Below are 21,063 nucleotides of genomic sequence, written 5' to 3' on the forward strand. Positions count from 1 at the left end.
TGTGATCTATCTTGGAGAAGGTTCCATGTGCACTCGAGAAGAAAGTATATTCTGTTGCTTTGGGATGCAGAGCTCTAAATATATCTGTCAAGTCCATCTGGTCCAATGTATCATTCAGGGCCCTTGTTTCTTTATTGATGGTGTGTCTAGATGATCTATCTATTTCTGTAAGTGGAGTGTTAAAGTCCCCTGCAATGACCACATTCTTATCAATAAGGTTGCTTATGTTTGTGAGTAATTGTTTTATATATCTGGGGGCTCCTGTATTCGGCACATAGACATTTATAATTGTTAGCTGTTCCAGCTGGAGTAGCCATACTTATATCAGACAAACTAGACTTTAAATTAAAGGCTGTAACAAGAGATGAAGAAGGGCATTATATAATAACCAAATTTAATTTTTGATGTTAAAAGTAACTGTTAGTACTTTTATACACTTTGAGGAATATACATTTGCTCTGCCTGTTTTGGGAGTTACTTAAAACTCCTCAGTATAGCAGTTCCATTATAGGAATTATATATCATAGATGTATTTGTCAATGTATGCACAAGGGTGTTCACTGAGGCTTCATTTATAATAAGTAAAAACTGAAAGTCAACCAGAATTGATTAATAAATAATGGTTTACTAAATAATATAACCATAAAATGGGATACTGTGCAGATGTTGAAGATTGAAATATGTATGTATAAGTTCTTAAGACAGTATGTTTTGGGGGGCGTCTGGGTGGCTTAGTGGGTTAAACATCTGACTCTTGATTTCGGCTCAGGTCATTATCTCATGGTTTGTGAGTTCCAGCCTTGTTTGGGCTCTGCCCTGATAGCACTCCTGCCCTCCCTGCCCCCTCTCTCAAAATAAATAAAAAACAAAACAAAACTGTGTTTTCTTATGAGATAGTTATTTGATTTGATTCGGTAAAAGGGATAAACGGTGTCGAGTATACATGATTTTGTACTATGAAAAATTTTTTTAGAGTTAGAAATATTTAAATGTCATATAAAAGTTAAAATGCTTTCCTGACCAGGAAAATAATAAAGCTTGTTTTATTTCTCTGAAAAATCCTCAGTGATCATTAGTACTCTCAGAGCATTCAAAGAGACAATTCCTTTGAGCTGCCTCTGTTTTACCCTCTTGATTCTTAGATTCTTCATTATAGAAAGAGGTTACTAATGGCTAGTTAAACCATATTTACAAATGCTCAAATCTTGTTTGGACAAGGATATTCAGGACAAAATTAGCTTACATGTAAAAATGTATCTTGTTAGATTTTTAAATCTAGTACAGTCCTTATTCTTTTTTTCTGACAATACCTGAAAGTGGCACAATAGATAACTATTGTCTAAAAACCATAGGGTATTGTATGGAAAAGAGTTATCGCAACAGTCCTGACTGCTGTTCTTTGAATGTCCTGCTTACAAGGTTGTTCTTTGTCTAGTATTCGGGAAATTGGATTTGGGGAGGGTTCTCACCACCCTGAGTGTAAGAATGGCTCACTGTGCCTGAATTGTTTGTACAACAATGTAGGGGTTTTTTTTTGTGCCTGAATTGTTTGTACAACAATGTAGGGGTTTTTTTTGTTTTTGTTTTTTTTAATGTTTATTTTTGAGACAGACAAAGCGCAAACAGGGTAGGAGCAGAGAGAGGGAGACACAGAATCTGAGGCAGTCTCCAGACTCTGAGCTGTCAGCATGGAGCCCCACACCGGGCTTGAACTCATGAGCCATGAGATCATGAGTTCTCATGAACTGAGCCACCCAGCCAACAGAGCCACCCAGACGCCCCAACAATGTAGTTTTAATACCTTCTTTTCTTTTGAGAGTCTGAAATTTCTGCCTGGTATTTGCGAGGCAGAAAGTGGCTACATTATCAGCCCCTAATAAAAACCGTGAGTACTGAGTCTCTAATGAGCTTCTCTGGTAGGCAGTGTTTCCAAGGTGTTGTTACAACTTGGGGCTAGGGAAATTAGTCCTGTGTGACACCACTGGGAGCGGACTCTTGGAAGCTTATGTCTGGTTATCTTTGGATTTTGCCCCATACACCTTTTTCCTTTGCTGATGTTACTTTCTGTCCTTTGTAATAAATCATAATTGTGAGTATGACTATATTCTGAGTCCTACTGAATCATACAACCTGGGAATGGTAGTGGGGATACCCCAATACAGATGGACTTTTAGTTCATTTTACAAAATAGATTCCTTTGCTGAGGAGTATAGGAATTAGGAAAGGGACAGAACAGCTGAAACAAAAACTAATAATATATAACAGTATCAGCTGCATTTTGAGTATTAAGGAAACCTAATTGTTAAGGTTAACCTAATTGTTAACCTAATTGTTAAACCTAAAATTGTTAAGGATTTTATTTATCAAAATTGTCTTGTTTGTGTGAAGGGACTTTAAAGATGTCTGTCCATTTTTAGAACTTATTTTCTTTGAAAACAAGCAATGAAAATAAAGATGTGCACAGCCTTTTATCTTGACTAATTGTCAGTATGGATTTTTTTAAATTAGGTGGTTACAAAGGTTTAAATGAAGAAGTAATAACAGGCTCTGGAAAAAGTAAGTTTTACTTTAGATAAAGTATTTGATTTTTATGGTCAAAGTTCTTTTACCCCTCAATTAAAAAATAAAAACCATTTATATCTTGTTTTGGTTTGATTGCCTTTAAGATTCTTGGAAGTCAGAAGCTGAAGGAGAAAGTGGTGATACTCAAGGTATACTAATTTTTGTGTGATCCCATGAATTTCTATTGTATTTTAATAAAAATGAAAAATACTTAAAAGCAGAGTTGACTTTTTTTTATTTGAAGTGAAAAGTTGAATGGTAAACATTGGGAAGTTCTACAGCATTTAAAATTTGATATTCAGTTCTTGTTTTCCCTCTTTTCTTCTGGTCCTTGTGATGTAAGCTCTTTCTTTTATTTGAATTCTAAGGACCAAAGGTGACCTACATACCACCTCCGCCACCTGAGGATGAGGATTCCATCTTTGCACATTATCAGACAGGCATAAACTTTGACAAATATGATACTATTCTTGTAGAAGTATCTGGACATGATGCACCACCAGCAATTCTGGTCAGTGTGATAATTATATCTTTATTGACTGTGTAGCAAACTTTGTTTTTAAAATAGTTGGTACATTTCCATAGGTTGATACGAAAGAATATAAAAATCTCATTTTTAGCACTTAATGGCTTAGGTTAGAAATTAAGAACCACATCTTAGAATTAATAACTATGTTGAAAGAGTATTAAATTTCATCTCCACATTCCCAAACCAGGATGAGAACTTCATTTAAATCTAAAAAGGATATTTTTCTAGAGATTCAAGATGTCTGCTTCCTAAATATTTGAGAAAGTCTGTTTTAGGAGAATGATTTTCTAAGGAGTAGGGGAGCTTACAGTCCCCTGTTGATTAATGAGCCATTATTACTGATCAGAGTATTTGTATTTCACAGGTTTTGAGAGATGAGAGAAACTGTTTTTAGAACTAGTATCTATAGGGAATATTCTTTAATTCTATGAAGTAATAATATATAGGCTCTGTTTATTACTTTTGAGTAGGGGCATCTTGGTAAAGTAAGTTTAGTATATAGAATGGAATTAACAAAAATTTAAGAATAACTCAAATGGGATATGTTTATGGAATGATCTGCATGTGATATATGGACTTTAATCACTGCCCCCCCCCCCCACTCCCCTGCCTTTTTTTTTTTTTTTTTTTTTAGACTTTTGAGGAAGCTAATCTCTGTCAGACACTGAATAACAACATTACTAAAGCTGGTTATACTAAGCTTACTCCTGTGCAAAAATACAGTATTCCTATTATACTAGCAGGGCGAGATTTGATGGCATGTGCTCAGACAGGGTCTGGAAAGACTGTAAGTCCTTTTCTAACATGTATTCTCCATAATCAAACTATTAATAGTTTTTGAACTTAATTTTTTTTCAAGTAGTTTGAATCTTTTCGGTTGAATGGTAGATCGATAATTTCAATGAACTGTCATAAATACTCATGTTTTTTGCTTCTGAATGAAGCAAAATGAATGTTTAATTTATTTTTTTAAGAGTGCTCAACTCCTTCTGGAACATGTTAATATCTGAAATAAAATGATAGAGGGTCAAAGCACTAGAGGTTATAAATATAACCTCAGGTTATGCTATCCAAAAGAATTAGGATGAGATCGGGCTGGTCTTAAGACTTACCTCTGGGATCTGTCTGTTAAATAGGGTTCCGTGAGATGAGTCTTAAAGACTATGCTTTTTGAATCATGCAATTTTGGTTCATGCTGTTTTAACCTTAATCAGCCTCCATAGTAGAGTTGAGGGGATAATAAGTGAGTTATATAATATAGCAGCTGATGTGTGACTTAAACCTTACTTTGGAGGTAGATTTTAGTATCTTAATGAGAAAACTATTACAAAACATTTCTTTTGCCCCATTAACTTCAGTAAGGGTGAGTAATCCAAATGAATGATTTCCCAATTTTTGCTCTGTGTAACACTTTTGTCATGAATTCGGAGTGATAATTTTATCACTACTCCAAAAGGACAGATTTAGAATAATTGCTAAATGCAGTGATTTACATCAAGTTATATGTACATTCCCCTCTATAAATAAGTTAATGTTTATTTAGAATCAATGGGTGTGCTTTTTAAAAAACTGAAAAATATCAAAAATTTTATATTGTGTAATATGAGCATAAAGATTGAGGTGTTAAAAACTCACTGAACTAAAACTGTTTTCTTCTGTCATCTTAAATTTACCAGCAAGATGGAGGAAGAATCTAGAGACTGTAAGGAAATAAGGAATAGATTTATTTCTACAGGGAGAAGGATGATGTATTATAAATTCGTATACTATGTAATTTAACTTTTAGGCAGCTTTTCTCTTGCCAATTTTGGCACATATGATGCGTGATGGAATAACAGCCAGTCGTTTCAAAGATCTGCAGGAACCAGAGTGTATTATTGTAGCACCAACTCGAGAGTTGATCAATCAGATCTATTTGGAAGCCCGAAAATTTTCTTTTGGGTATGTACATCTGGAATGCCATCCATTTTTTTTTTAATGTGTATTTATTTATTTTGAGGGCGGGAGGGCAGTGAGAGAGGGAGAGAGAGAATCTGAAGCAGGCTCCATGCTCAGCACAGAGCCCAGTGTGGGGCTTGATCTCACAATCATGAGATCACAGCCTGAGCCGAAATCAAGAAGAGACTGAGCCCCCCAGGCACCCTGGAATGCCATTCAAAACAAGGTTTTCTTTAGAGATTTTTCTTAAAGTCTCAGTGGAGTTCTCAGAAGAATTCAGTGCAGCCATGTAATTAGTATTTCTTGATTGAAATGTGCTTTTTTTATAATCTTTATGGAATCCCAGTTTATTTAAAATTTTTTTTCAATTTTTTTCAATTTTTTTTTTTTTTTTTTTTTTTGAGACAGAGAGAGATACAGAGTGTGAGCCAGGGAGGGGCAGAGAGAGAGGGAGACAGAATCTGAAGCAGGCTTCAGGCTCTGAGCTGTCAATGCAGAGCCCAATGTGGGACTTGAACCCATGGACCATGAGATCATGACCTAAGCTGAAGTCGGACACTTAATTGACTGACTACCCAGGCGCCCCCAAGTTGTTTTGTTTTACCTATTTATTTTGGTTTTGTTCTATTTATTTTTGGGGGGTAGGGAGGGAAGGTAAAAAAGAAAAGTTTGGTTTTTGTTTCAAGGAGACTTCCTAAAGAGTAGTAACTCATTTGTTACACATTACCATGGATGAACACTGTTGTTTTGGCTTTCATGACCGTTTGAATTCAAGGTAATGTGCATAACGTGTATTTTTCTGAAATTCAGTGTGTTCATTTGGACAGACACGGGCTGACTCTGTATTTTTGTAGGAAAGGGACTGGCACTTTGGCATCAAGAACAAATAATTCAGCAATAGTGGTCTTGGATACTTCATTGACCTGTGAACCTACAATTAACAAAGAGACTGCTCATTCTAAGAACCATGCAAGCAAGAAGGGAATAAGGGAAGAGTTAGAAGTCTCATGTTCAGAGCAAAATATCAGTCGTAATATCCTTCTCAGTTCTCTGATATATATAAAGTAGAGGGTGAGGATAAGACTTATATGAATATGACAAATAAAAAGTGTATACAGAACTGGGAAAGTATTTTTCATTAAGTTGGCCAATTATGCTAGTTCAACAAGCTTGTGAGGAAAAGAACTAAGGCAGAATACTAGTTACACTGTTGTTAAGAACTTCTTGAAAGCAAAAAAAAGAATACTAGTCATCTAATCAGTGGTTTGATTTTAATCGTTTTAAAACGTGTTATTTTTAACTTGAATATCTGTGTTATGCCTTGGAAATTCAAAGCAAAAAGTAAAATCAAAAAGCCAGAAATGTCATTGACACGTCTACACAGATGTTTGCTTGTAGTTTTTGATATCCAAAACCTTTTTTCCACACATTGCACAGATGGCCTTTTTGTAGGCATAGCCCTAGCAGTAATGAGAACCTGGCTGGTGCACAGAACTTTGACAAATTCTGCAAGTGGAGAACTTATTTTTTCCATATGGATTGAATCTTGCTTTTTTTTTTTTTTTGCTTTTTTTTTTTTTTTTAAGTCAGAGCTTTATTTTTATTCTGCTTTCTTCCACCATTTTCTGTGGTATTCCTTGCTGCTGAGCCACCCAGGCACTCTGGAATCCCAGGGTTTTTTTTTTTTTTTTTTTTAATTTTTTTTCAACGTTTATTTATTTTTGGGACAGAGAGAGACAGAGCATGAACGGGGCAGGGGCAGAGAGAGAGGGAGACACAGAATCGGAAACAGGCTCCAGGCTCTGAGCCATCAGCCCAGAGCCCGACGCGGGGCTCGAACTCACGGACCGCGAGATCGCGACCTGGCTGAAGTCGGACGCCCAACCGACTGTGCCACCCAGGCGCCCCAGGGTTTTTTTTTTATTTTTAAAAGAAATATGGGGAGCCCTGGAATCCCAGTTCATTTTTTTTTTTAATTTTTTTTTTCAACTTTTTTTTTTTTTTATTTATTTTGGGACAGAGAGAGACAGAGCATGAACGGGGGAGGGGCAGAGAGAGAGGGAGACACAGAATCAGAAACAGGCTCCAGGCTCCGAGCCATCAGCCCAGAGCCTGACGCGGGGCTTGAACTCATGGACCGCGAGATCATGACCTGGCTGAAGTCGGACGCTTAACCGACTGCGCCACCCAGGCGCCCCTCATTTTTATTTTTAAAAGAAACATGGGGCGCCTGAGTGGCTCAGTCAATTAAGCATCTGACTTCCGCTCAGGTCAGGATATCTCGATTCGTGAGTTCAAGCCCCGCATCAGGCTCTGTGCTGAAAGCTGGGAGCCTGGAGCCTGCTTTGGATTCTCTGTCTCCCTCTCTCACTGCCTCTCCCACACTCGCGTGCATGTGCGTGCTCTCTCTCTCTCTAAAATAAAGATTAAAAAATTTTTTTAGAGAAGCATGCTTACAAATCAGATAATAATAGATACATAATAAACATTGGTGGTATATTTTCTAGTAGTTTTTAGTGCATGTTTAATGCACTTAGGGTGTTCTTAATAAACTGTTTAATATAATTTAATAATATAAAAGATGCTTATTTCATAATTAGACTTAATTTTTAATCATTTTCAGATTGTATCTTATTTCTGTATTTTGGCACATTTCAGTTGTTTCTAGTTTGGGACTACTATAAATAAAATCATAATGAGCAGATTGCTAAATAAACTTTTTCTATTTTTATGTTTTAAGTTTTCCTTAAAGTAGGTTTTTATAAGTTTAATGTTAAAGGGTATGAACTTCAAGCCAGTACCGATAGTTCTGTTAGCAGTGTATGAGAACGCCAGTTCACTCTACACTTTGTCAACATTTGGTATTATCTGTTGCCTAACAAATTACCTAAAACATAGTTGCTTAAAATGATAAGTACTGTGTAATAGTTTCTGGGAATTAAGAGTTGGGGAAGAGTTTAGTTGAGTGCTTCTTGCTTGAGGTCTCTCTCAGGAGTAGGAGATTGCAGACAAGATACCAGCCAGAATTGTAGTTTTCTGAAGACTTGTTTATACCTGTCCCATAAGGATGCTTGATTGTCCTTAGGAAATGACAACTGGCTTGCTTAGACAATGAATGAGGAAGAGCAAGGAGGAGGCTACAATGTCTCGTATAAAATAGTCTGAGTCACTTCTGCCATATTGTGTCCATCACTCAGCAAGTTACTAAGTCTACCCCGTACCCCAGGACTGCCATGTCATTTGCTTGAACAGTGCAAACTGGAAATGCAGGGTCCTTTGTTCAATAATTATTATGGGGTCACCTGGGTGGCTCATTCGGTTTGAGCTGCTTTCTGACTCTTGATTTTCACTCGGGTCATGATCCCAGGGTCATGGGATTGAGCTCTACATTGGGCTCCACGTTAAGTGTGGAGCCTGCTTGGGGTTCTCTCTCTGTCCCTTTGCCCCTCTCCCCTGCATGTACTGTCTGTCTCTAAAATAATAGAAATGGGAGCGCCTGAGTGGCTCAGTCTGTAAAGCATCTGACTTCGGCTCAGGTCATGATCTCACGGTTTGTGAGTTCAAGCCCCGCATCGGCCTCTGTGCTGACAGCTCAGAGCCTGATACCTGCTTCGGATTCTGTGTCTCCTCCTGTCTCTGCCCCTCCCCTGCTCATGCTCTGTTTCTCTCTGTCTCTCAATAATAAATAAACATTAAAAAAAATAAAAGTAAAATAATAGAAATTATTAAGAATTTTAAGACTGCATATAGCAGAGCATTAAAGGAAGCTAAGGACTCTTCCTATCTTGGGACCCTATGTGACTGCACAGGTTGCACTCCTATGAAGCCAGCCTTCACACACGCTTAAGGGGAAAGGGACTTAGGTTCTATATTTGAGGAAAGGGACAAGTATCTTTACTTTTTTATTTAAAAGGCGAAACTACTTTTGGAATGCTTAATAAATTTTCCTTTGTTAATTACACATTGGTGTATACCACTTTATCTAATGGGGTGTTAGTTTTGTTTTTATAGGGTTTTTTTTTTTACAGATTTTTATGTAGAAATGGTTATATTTTATTTTCTATGAATCAGTTTATTTTAAAATGAGAAGAAAAACTAAAGTTACTAAAAATCCTTTAAAGCCTGAAGAAAGTGGATATATATTGCTTATAACAGTGTTTTTTCTTGATAATCCCCATGTACTGTGTTGCTTTTAGGCTTTTAAATCAAGTAGTAAAAAATAACATTTTATTTATTAACTTTATTAATTTTTAAAAATTTACATCCAAGTTATTTAACACATAGTGTAGTAATGTTTTCAGGAGTAGAATCTAGTGATTCATCACCTACATATAACACCCAGTACTCATCCCAACAAGTCTCCTCCTTTGTGCCCCTTGAACAAATACTATTTTAAAAACAAAAACATATGCATGGCAAATTCACATAATAGTCATGCACAAATTGAATCTTTGTACCTGGAAATTTGTTGCAACGTTATGGCAAAACTGAAAAGTAAATACCTATCAGTCAAGGACTGGTTAAGTTATAGTACACTTAGAGTACTAATGGTAATAATGAAGTTATTGAATACTTAGCATTTGCTGAGTTATAAATATTAAATGTGTTATTTTATTTAGGCCTAGCAATAGCAGAAAATAGAATCTGTTTAAAGCAATGAGTTTGTTTAATAAACAAAATTTTGGGGGTACCTGGGTGGCTCAGTTGGTAGATCATGAAACTCTTGATCTCAGTGTTGGGAGTTTGAGCCCCATGTGGTGTGTAGAGATTACTTAAATAAGTAAACTTAAAAAAAACCCTACAACATAAAACTGTCCTGCACTCTTGACAACCCTCCCCCCCCAACTTATTTAATTCTCCTCTTCAGAGTTAACCACTGTTAACAGTTTCACATGAATTAGTGTAAAAACAGCTGGTGCACACATACGCACTTTAATCCTTCTTCCAATAAGTGGGTAGTACACTAAGCTGTTGTCACTCTCTTTTTTTAATGGTAAATGTTAATCTGGAACTGTTGCCCTTTCTATGGGAATGCACAAGTATCTCTTGGGATGAGTGGACTGTAATTACAACTCTTCTACTGTTTTGATGCTAAATAGTTGGCAGTGAATATTTATGTAAATTCATCTTTGCCCATTTGTGGGGACATACTTAAAGGGTAAATTCATATATGGAATTTATTGGGACAAGAGAGAAGTTTTTTACAATTTTAATAGAGACTAATTGTGAAAGAGCCTGTCTCATTTTATCCTATTAATTTCAGTTTCCCGACACCATGGCTAACATGGTATTATTACACTTCAAGGAAAATGTTATGTTTGTCTTAATTTGTCTTCCTTTTTAAAGTAATGTTGACCTTAAAAAAAAAATGTTTAAAAGCCAGTTGTATTTCTTATGAACCACATGTTCATGTTTTTGGTCAATATTTTTGTGGGTGGTGTTGGTGTTTACCATTGTTTTTGAAGAATTGTTGCTTGGATAGATTGCAGATTTTTTTTTCATAGTTTTTAATTTCTTTTTCAACTTCTTGGGAAGAATTTAATTTTTTTAGATAATGAGAATGTATTAGTTTTTTTCTTTATGGATTTCTTTTTATAGTTTATTAGAACCAGATGTATAATTTTCACAAAACTAGAAAATAACATTTATTTTTCTTGTAAATAGGACCTGTGTAAGAGCTGTTGTTATATATGGGGGAACCCAGTTGGGTCATTCAATTCGACAAATAGTACAAGGCTGTAATATATTATGTGCTACTCCTGGGAGACTGATGGATATCATAGGTAAAGAAAAGGTAGGCCCTCGAGGGATGACAAAATTGTGGATTAATAATTTTTTTTTTGTATGGGAAAGGGGAAGAATGGTATATAGAGAGATATATATTTATTAGAGTACCCTTTATATGTTAGGCCCCCATCAGAATCTTTGAATGGACTATTACATAATTCTTAAAATAATTCCAACATGAGATAAAAAATATTTCCTATTTTGTGTTTGATAAAGCAATAAGTGATATTATGCAGTTTATTTAAAATCCCTCACTTAGCTCTAGTGATAGAGCTAGGGTTAGAACCTGGATCTGACTAGAGTCTATATCCTGTACTCCACTACACTGGGAGAAATGCATTACATGCTCCCATAGTTTCATATAAGTTATGATGACATATTTTCTTCCTGAATTGTGTACTAGCAATTTTGTTTCCTGTTGAAGCATAGGAGTAATGTTAACCAGTATTATTAAATTTCCAAGTCTTTAAAAAGACATTTTAGAGTTAAATATTTAGTGTAGGTATTCACATACCACATTATTAAATCACTAAATCATTGCTTTAAATTCACGTTCATGAACCTCTTTTGCTTTTTTTAGGCTCTTCTCTAAAGGGGTTACTCAAAATACGGTCTTTCTGCATAAAAATACGATACTTATTCAGACTACCCAGAGAAATCCACTTTGATTTCTCACTTAACATCTTACATGGTTGTGCGACATTCATTTGTTTTCCTTGCAAATGTCTGTTTCTCTTTGTAGTGATAAGTGTTCATGCGAAGAAGGTGAGAGAAGTTTCTCAGTTGTTCCCAAGTGATTACAGAATGGAGAATTTATTAAGAGTTTAAAGCATTAGAAATAAATTTACCGGTTATAAGACATTTGAATATGTCATGATGTTAGGAAATGTTTCTTTACATTTAAAAATCTGACTTTATCAGATAATAAGATGTAGATCTGTGAGGTCCACTATGGTAGTTAGCCACATGTGGCTGTAAACATTTAAAAAGGATATAAAATGAAAAATTTTGTTCTTTAGGCATACTAGCCACAGTTCAAGTGCTTAATAGCCATATGAGGCTAGTAGCTAACATGTTAGTGGAGATCAAGAATTGTTAATAAACATTTAAATAAACAGTACTAGTGTTACGAACCAAAACAATTCTCATCATTTTATGCATTGATTTCTACTTTACATTCTTAAGAATAAATCAGTAGTTGGAATTGTGGACACATTTTAGTTTAATATATTGACTAATATGCATTTTCTGCTCTAACCCTTGAAAATATCCTGAAAGATTGGTCTCAGACAAGTCAAATATTTAGTTTTGGATGAAGCTGATCGCATGCTGGATATGGGTTTTGGACCAGAAGTGAGGAAGTTAATTTCCTGCCCAGGAATGCCATCAAAGGAACAGCGTCAAACCCTTATGTTTAGTGCGACTTTTCCAGAGGAAATTCAAAAGTAAAATTTTTTTCTTCTTAAAAATAATTGTTATGTACATAAATGGCTTTATGAAAGGAAAAGCAATGTGACTCTATGATTTTTAAGAGTTTTTTTAAAATTTAAGGTAACCCAGGTAGTTTAAGAAGTGGATCTATTCCTAAAAACTTAACTGCATTTTTCATTGTTTGTAACCTTTATCCCTGGCTTTGCCACACTTTATAAAATTTGTAACATTTTATTAAATGTGTGTGTGTGTGTGTGTGTGTGTGAGTGAGTGTGAGTACACAGCACCTAGATAGGATTTAATAAGTGCTTACTCAATGAAGTTATTTTTTGTGTCTTGAAACCAAAATTGTAGAGCTTGCAAAAATTGGGCCTTTTGTAGAAAATTCACATACCAACTGTTGACATATATTGAGTATCTTACTGTATATGGTTTGGTGAATTCTGAGATGAGGATGACACATCCCTTGTAGATGATGTGTCCCTTCTAGAGTTCTAACTCTTCTTCCTGCTTGCTGATCCCTTGGCCCTAGGGAGCCTGAAGTGTCTCAACAGCAACTTCTTAGCTTGTCATTTAGTTAGACTCCTGCGTATTTACTCTGATAGAACTTTTCTTTCTTTGGGAACCAAGACCTCCACACCTGCAGAATCTGTGGCTGTGGGTGGGACAGGAAACACAGTTTCAAATATGAGTCACAGGGAGCAATGGTAAGTGGACCACTCTTGCTTTGCATGCCTTGCTCTCAGACCCAATGTACCATATAAGGATTTCTGGTTGAAAGTTACCGTGCCCTGTTGAATCTTGTGCCATATTCAGAAAGAAACACTTCCAAGCACTTGTTTAAGTGGATGTTCCACTTTCTGTAGCCTGGCAGCATCTCACTGTTGTCATGTGATATGACCTGCAGACATTACGGTTATGGGCCTGCTCTGTCACTTATTTTTCTGTAAAGTGGGTCTCCTGGTCTGATAGAGTCTTACATGGGATGAAATACTTCACAAGCCACAAGTTAGTGGTGCTGGCTATTGATTTGTTTTACTTAATAGATGATTTAAAAAGTCTTTGTATAAAGTTAAAACAAGCTCTTTATTGGGGGAAAAAATCTAAATCATAAGAGAGCATTTGACCAGTTAGATTTTTTCTTTCTTAGTGGTACATAAAATAATAGTTTCTTATAATAACTGGTGTCTTAAAACTTGAAAGGTGGTATCTGTATTTCCCTTATCACCTTTGCAATTAATAATAAGTAGATAATTACCTACCTAAATAGCAGGTAATATTCTGCTGCCTATATGTTTTTTTATTCACCCTGAAATAGGAAGGTATTTGAATGTTGGCTAGCCAGAATGACTAATGTGTACTGTCATCAGTAATATTTGTTGAGGGCTTTTTATGAGCCATATTTGAGTATAAGTCCTGGGTATTTAGGGTAAACAGTAGAGTCCCTCACCTTGAGGGACCTTGCCCATTATTCTGTCTGAAGTCCAGTGTTATCATTCTACATATTCACTGAACTATTGCAGCATCCATTTCCTTGGCTGATGTTTCTTTCTGTAACTGTCCCCAATTTATTACCTGTATCCTTAATCTCTCTTCAGATTGCCAGACTTGAGGATTTAACTCTTCAGGAGTATTTTATTCTTAGATGAATTACCTGTAAAGTTCACTATGTCCAAAATGGAAGCTCTTCTTCAATGCCCTCTTTCCTGTTCAGTTTTCCTTACTGGCAGTGTTGTCTTTCCAAGCCCAAATCCTTTCAATCATCTTGATTGCTTTAATATATTCTTTTAACTTTATGCCCTTCAAAAACAGTCATTTTGGCAGTTATCTCTAAAATATTTCAAATCAGTTTCTTCTGTTTCCCACCTTAATTTAAATCCTTTTCACTTTTCTCTCTGCTCATTGTCAGTAGCTTTCTAACCTGTCCTCCCTGACTCTAATCTCAGTTTTGTGTCAGTAATAATTCCAAAATAAAGTTTTAGGTTTTTTTTTAGACATTTATTCAAAATAAGCCCTCCTGGGGTGCCTGGGTGGCTTGGTCGGTTAAGCGTCCGACTTCGGCTCAGGTCATGATCTCGCGGTCCGTGAGTTCGAGCCCCGCATCGGGCTCTGTGCTGACAGCTCAGAGCCTGGAGCCTGTTTCAGATTCTGTGTCTCCTTCTCTCTCTGCCCCTCCCCTGTTCATGCTCTGTCTCTCTCTGTCTCAAAAATAAATAAACGTTAAAAAAAATTTTTTTAAAAACAAAATAAGCCCTCCTGTGTCTTCCCATTTCCACAGACTAACAAGATTTCAAAGTGTACATATGATCAAATTTTTGCTTTTTCTGCTACTTTATTACCTGGGATTGTATATTTCTTTTCTATTAAAACTATTTCTTGTTGGCTGAGCAAGCCAAATTCCATCCTTCCTCATTATTTTTTCTTGTTTCTCCTTTCTTCTTAGAATGTCTTTCCCTAGTCATCACTATTATACATTCTTGCTTGCTGCTGCTTAGATCTAGCTCAGTACTTGAAGACTCTTGGAAATACACATCACTTCATCCATTTCTTGCCATTGTATTTGTCAAGAAACCATTTTAAACACTTGGCACATTTTTTTGAATATGGTAAATGTTTAGTAGATGTTAACTGTTAAAACTGGAATATGAAAATATATTAAATACTAAAACGTTTATTTTTTTAATTTTCAAAAATTTTTAAAAATATTTACTGTCAAATTTTGTCAAATTGGCTAACATACAGTGTGTACAGTGTTCTGTTGGTTTTGGGGTAGATTTTCATGGGTAATTACTTACATACAACACCCAATGCTTATCCCAACAAGGGCCCTCCTCAGTGCCCATCACCCATTTTCCCCTCTCCCCCTCCCCCATCAATCCTCACTTTGTTCTCTGAAATACTAAAATGTTTTATATATGATTATGCAATATTAAAAATTGTTATATACTTTAAAATGTAGTAATTATTTTTTATATAACTATATCTTACTTGATGTGAGCATCTCAGTGGCAGAAACTATCATATTCATCTTTGTATTCCCAGTACCTTGTATCATGTATGCCTGACACAGACACACAATTAATGTTTTAGTGAATGAAAAAAATATGATGGAAAGTAATGAACTGTAGATGGTTTTAAGATTTGTGCTTGAGAGGGTGCTTGATTCTTGAAGGAAGGACTTCAAAAAGAAGCTTTTCTGTTTCTTTTATGGTAACAGCAGGTGAAGAGAAAGAAGCAGTAATGATTTATTAAGATTCTGGATATGCTTTGCTCATGAGATTTTCATGAGACAGCTAAGAAGTAGGGACTGCTAAATGGGACAGAGGAGGACTGATGATAGATTTGGCCCTCCTCCTTAATCACAGAAAAACTCAGTTCTTTGCCAGTTCCCTTTGTCCTCTTCCTCTGTTGCTGGATGATTTAAAGCAGGCCTTCTTAATTGTATGCTGCCTGTGAGTTATGTGTGTGTCCACATGCTGATATCCTCAGCATTTGGGGTGACCATACACAGCCTGATGTGAGCTAGCCTCTGGGCCCTTTACCTCCTGTCTCATTTTTTTGCTCAGACATGCTGTATAAATGCTACAATTTTTTGTATGTGTCATGACATGAAAAGCACTGACTTAAAGTCTGGTTTGCTGATAATTGTTCAAAGCATAGTAGTTTAACAAGTAATACTTTCAGAAAACAACTTTTAGCAATAACATACATAAAAGCATTAGTGAAGGACAGAATTTTTGCCCTACGCTTGCATTTCAGTTTGTAACAAAAGTTCCTATTTGTTGTAGTCTGATACTTTAGCATACTTTTCTATTGTTATATACACATTTTAAATAGTTTTGCATGGCCACGTTTCACTAAGTTATTTAGTATTTTACAAAATCTTAATGTTTTATACTGATCTTTGGAATTAGTACTTGCATGATGTAAGTTATCTACCTTGTTATAGTTGTTATAATCTGTCCAATTAACATTAAATAACACTTGGAATAATTCAGTGAATATTGTGAGTGTTAATGGAAGAGGATAAGTTAAGGAGTAATTTTTTGTCTTTGAAGGTTGGCTGGGGAGTTTTTAAAGTCGGATTATTTGTTTGTTGCTGTTGGACAAGTGGGTGGAGCATGTAGAGATGTTCAGCAGACCATTCTCCAAGTTGGCCAGTACTCAAAAAGAGAAAAACTTGTCGAAATTCTGCGAAACATAGGTATCTTACATTGATATTATTTTTTTGTCATAATTTTGATTTTTAAAAAATGCTTAATTTTTAAATTACTCTAAAAATTGTTTGGTATGGGTTTTTAAATAAGTGTGTTTTCATTATTTCCTCATTCTCTAAAGCTTTCTTTATAAAAGGTTTTATGATTTAGTTTCCTCTGTAAATTATATAGCAGTTTAATATTTTCTTCATAAAGATTAAAAAAAAGGATTTGAGACTTGAAATATGTGACTAAAAGCTATTCCAGGAGAAATACATATATTTTTCATTGTAAGAAATAAAAAAGCCTCCTTTACATTAAACTCCATTTTCTTCACCCTGAGTTATTTTTAGTTCATAGTTTTTGCTTCCAAAATGTTTCTATAATTGTAGATTCAAAAAATTTTAGAGGTGAAGGGAACTTTAAACATCTAGTTCTGGTTTTTACAATAGTGATGAGAAATTTCTCACCCCCCCCAAATAATTTTTATAGAAAGTCGTATTTCTTTGATTGAGTTGAGCTTACTTTGTGCCGAAAAATAGAACTTTTTAATATTGCTATTTTATTTATAATTTTTTTCATTATAGGACCTACTTTATTACTGAGAAAAAATGTTTTATTTTTTCCACCATATGTAGCAAAATTTATTTTTCCTTTTTTAAAAAATCTTAGTTTTAACATACAGTGCAATATTGGTTTCAGGAGTAGAATTCAGTGATTCATCACAGCAAGTGCCCTGCTTAGTACCCAGTAATAATATTTTAATTTCTTCTTATTACCTCACAGGGTAGTGTACTTACATGCTATATATTCCCCCTCCCCTTCTTCATTTTAGTAATTGTTTCAATTTGAATGTCACTGTTGGGATGGAGGAATGAGGAGAGGACAGGAAACCATCTAATTTCCAACAATGAGGAGAAAAAAAAAGAAGTTGACTTAGAAAACACTTAAAAAAATTTTTTTTAATGTTTATTTATTTTTGAGACAGAGACACAGCATGAGCAGGGAAGGGGCAGAGAGAGAGGGAGACACAGAATGTGAAGCAGGCTCCAGGCTCTGAGCTGTCAGCCCAGAGCCTGACACGGGGCTCAAACTCACAAACTGTGAGATTGTGACCTGAGCCGAAGTCGGACGCTTAACCGACTGAGCCACCCAGGCGCCCCTAGAAAACACTTTTAAAGGCTTCTATTCTTTAGTTTCCGCTGAGTCTTAAAAAAACATAAAACTTTTAAAACCAAATGCTCATCATGAGTTGGAGAAATTTTACTGGTTTGCTTCATCCAGTGTTTGATAAATTACTGTATATGGCATATTAAGTTAAAATAATAACTTCTGTGGGCCACATACTATTCTGACTGTTTTACGTGTATTAACTCATTTAATGCTCAAAACAACTTTCTGAAGTAAGTTTTGTTAACCGCATTTTAACATTGAGGACACTGAAATACAGAGAGGTCAAGTAACTTGTCAGGTATAAATTGAAGTTCCATATGCAGAAGAGATAAGCAATATGTAGTTTTGCTGAAGTTAGAACATTTTTAGTATAAATGTTAAGATTTATAAAACCTTAAGATTTTTTATGTATTAATTTGTGTAATAAAGATTATTTGAGAATAATTCTAATGAGAGTTTTCAGAAGTGCTGGTTTGCCTTTGAGAAATCTTTGAAGTCACTGTATGAGCACTATTGTATACTTCTGTATTATTTAAACTGTTAAATGTTCTGCAGTTTAGAGTTAATTGTTTTGATAATTTATGTATGTATGTATTTTTTTCAATCTGCATGGAATATCCATTCAGTATATCCTCAAGTTTTACATATATTTGTTCATATAATTTTTTTTCTACTTTTTAAGGTAAATCTGCTAGCCTATCCCCTGTGCCTTTAAAATGTATAGGTATAATTATTTTATAGTAGTATAACCAGCTGCCTTTTTCATAATTTAATTTTTTAAATGTGTATTTATTTTGAGAGAGAGAGTAAGAGACAGCACTTTCAATGCAAAGCCCTGTGCAGGGCTTGATCTCATGAACCATGAGATCATGACCTGAGCCGAAATCAGGAGACAGACGGTTAACCGACTAAGCCACCTCGGTCCCCTCATAATTTAATTTTAGTTGAACATGTATCAAACATTTTATTGAGCTCATTAATTATTAGGAGAACTAATAAGATGTTATAGCTACTTTGAGCAATTCAAAGAACACGTATGTGTAGGATATTAGGAAAGCCCAAATAAATTTACAAATAAATGCAAAACTGGTCAATATCCACAAAGCAGTAATCAGTTACATTTGAGGGGCAACTTCATTTTTATTTTTATTGATAAAGATCATTTGCATTGCTATCAGTTGCAATAGAGGTATAACAGAAAAAATAGAGTAAAAGTCACATAACCATGAAGGGTGTGCTAGATGGTAATTTTTCTTGGTTATTTCAAAGTCTTTCACAGTTTTTCCTGACAGCTATATCCTCTCATGATCACAACAATCTCAGAGATTATTCTTGGTCACAGAAAGGCTGGTCTCATTCTGTTAGGCTTATTTGCATAGATGCAGCAAGACTATTAACAATATAGGCCTCTTTAAGTTTGTTTTGCACATCAAGAGCCAAACGATATTGAATAATAAGATCACAAAATTAACTTCTATCTGGAAGTTTTCATAAGAAATCTGACATTGAACTTTTAAAAGCCTCCATTATTTGCTTAGATAGGAAATTAAGTCTGGGAAACTCTCTGAGTCATATTACAACTGTAATACATAGCAACTTAAGTGAGTTCCTATCTTCTAAAGTTTCCCCTGATTTTTCATGTAATTAATTCTTGTTCCATTGCATCTGTTAGACTTTCATGATTCTTTTTGCTTCTGAACTAGTCCTGTAAATTCTGCTTGTCCAGTGATAGGGTCTAAAAGTTATTAAAACAATGTCAACTTAGAACCTTCTACCCTAGACTATTTTTTTTAATATCAGTAGTTAGAAGTGCTTGATAGAGGCACAAATATACAAACTCTGCTATCTGGCTTATAGTATAGCCTTTGGGAAAGTATCAAGAGAAAACAAACTATATAGTTAACAAAGACTTAATGATCCTGGTTAATTTATTAGTGATCATTATTGAAAATGAAAGATTTAATGAGGGTTTATAATAAGAATAATGCTAGTAGTAAGGAAATTTGGTTGTTTCTGTGGCATTGCAAAATAAAGGTAATAAAGTCATTTCTAAGAAATTTTAGATGAATGTCTAAATGATGATGTCTCTAATGAAATGTCTCTAATGATAATGATAAGCCTATTTTCAAAGAACTATGTAAATGTTACATCTGATTTATAAAAATGGGGTAGGTCTAATTTTTCATACCAAGAACATCTGGTAAAAAGATTAAGTGCAAATAGGATCTGCTTTTCTGTATTTATACAGAATGCCACATGTGAGTCTGGTGTACATCCCATTTGAGAACCACTAGCCTAGAAGGTGCTATATTAAAATTAAGAAGTGAGCTATTTCTTTTAATTAAAAAATTATTTTATATATATTTACTTATTTAATAAATATAATTTATTGTCCAACTGGCTTACATACAATATGCAATGGTCATCCCAACAAGTGCCCTCGAGAAAGAGCATGTGTGCCAGGGGAGAGGGGCAGAGTGGGGAGAGAGAGATTCTTAGGCAGGCTCCATCCACACTCAGTGCAGAGTCCCATGCAGGGCTCAATCCCATGACCCTGGGATCAAGACCTGAGCTGAAATCAGGAGCTGGAGCCTCAACTGACTGAGCCACTCAGGCACCCCTACATATAAACATTTTAAATAATAAGTGAAATTATGATTGGCAACACTATGCTGTTGTATTAGGCACTGTGCCTCTAGCCCTCTGATCAATATAGAAAAACTCTAGAGAGTTACTTCCTAAGTATTTTAGTCAATGTTTCTCCTGTAGGTGTAAACATATGGGCATTTATACATCTCCAGGGACTTCCCAGAAGGTATACATTTTGAAAGTATTTCCATAAAGTCTACATCTTACCTATGCTTTTTAACCTAGAGAAAGTTTAATATCTGTTCTGACTTGAAAACTGTTGCCATTTGGGGCGCCTGGGTGGCGCAGTTGGTTAAGCGTCCGACTTCAGCCAGGTCACGATCTCGCGGTCCGTGAGTTCGAGCCCCGCGTCAGGCTCTGGGCTGATGGCCCCGCGTCAGGCTCTGGGCTGATGGCTCAGAGCCTGGAGCCTGTTTCCGATTCTGTGTCTCCCTCTCTCTCTGCCCCTCCCCCGTTCATGCTCTGTCTCTCTCTGTCCCAAAAATAAATAAACGTTGAAAAAAAAATTAAAAAAAAAAAAAAAAAGAAAACTGTTGCCATTCAACTCTTAAAAATAGTAACACATCAAACAAGCCTAATTATTTTTAGCCTCTCTTTTATTTTTTAAGGTGAGATAACAAACTTTTGTGCTTTTCCTAGTGTTTTCTGAGAAATCACAATGATAGTTTAGATGGATTTTTTTTTTCTTAATTTATGGTTCATTTTTAGAAAGGCAGAATCAAGACTTGTCAGAGGAGAGTTGAACATTGGATTAGTGTAGGATCATTGGTGGCTGAGAAACAGTACTTGGTTGCCAGT

At 35.3% G+C, this 21,063-nt stretch overlaps 1 protein-coding gene across 2 annotated transcripts in view; it reads left to right on the forward strand.

The window, feature by feature from the left end:
• Positions 1-21,063, forward strand: part of DDX4 (DEAD-box helicase 4) — an 88,275-nt gene that overhangs the window by 58,225 nt on the left and 8,987 nt on the right. For both annotated transcript variants that reach the window (XM_043590552.1, XM_043590560.1), the window contains exons 11-18: positions 2,509-2,556; positions 2,667-2,711; positions 2,931-3,073; positions 3,726-3,878; positions 4,878-5,032; positions 10,694-10,823; positions 12,095-12,261; positions 16,306-16,451. In XM_043590552.1, the coding sequence (XP_043446487.1) occupies positions 2,509-2,556; positions 2,667-2,711; positions 2,931-3,073; positions 3,726-3,878; positions 4,878-5,032; positions 10,694-10,823; positions 12,095-12,261; positions 16,306-16,451 (987 nt within the window). The remainder of the gene's footprint in view (positions 1-2,508; positions 2,557-2,666; positions 2,712-2,930; positions 3,074-3,725; positions 3,879-4,877; positions 5,033-10,693; positions 10,824-12,094; positions 12,262-16,305; positions 16,452-21,063) is intronic.

This window comes from Prionailurus bengalensis, chromosome A1 (genome assembly GCF_016509475.1).
Source record: "Prionailurus bengalensis isolate Pbe53 chromosome A1, Fcat_Pben_1.1_paternal_pri, whole genome shotgun sequence".
NCBI classification, from domain to species: Eukaryota; Metazoa; Chordata; class Mammalia; order Carnivora; family Felidae; genus Prionailurus; species Prionailurus bengalensis.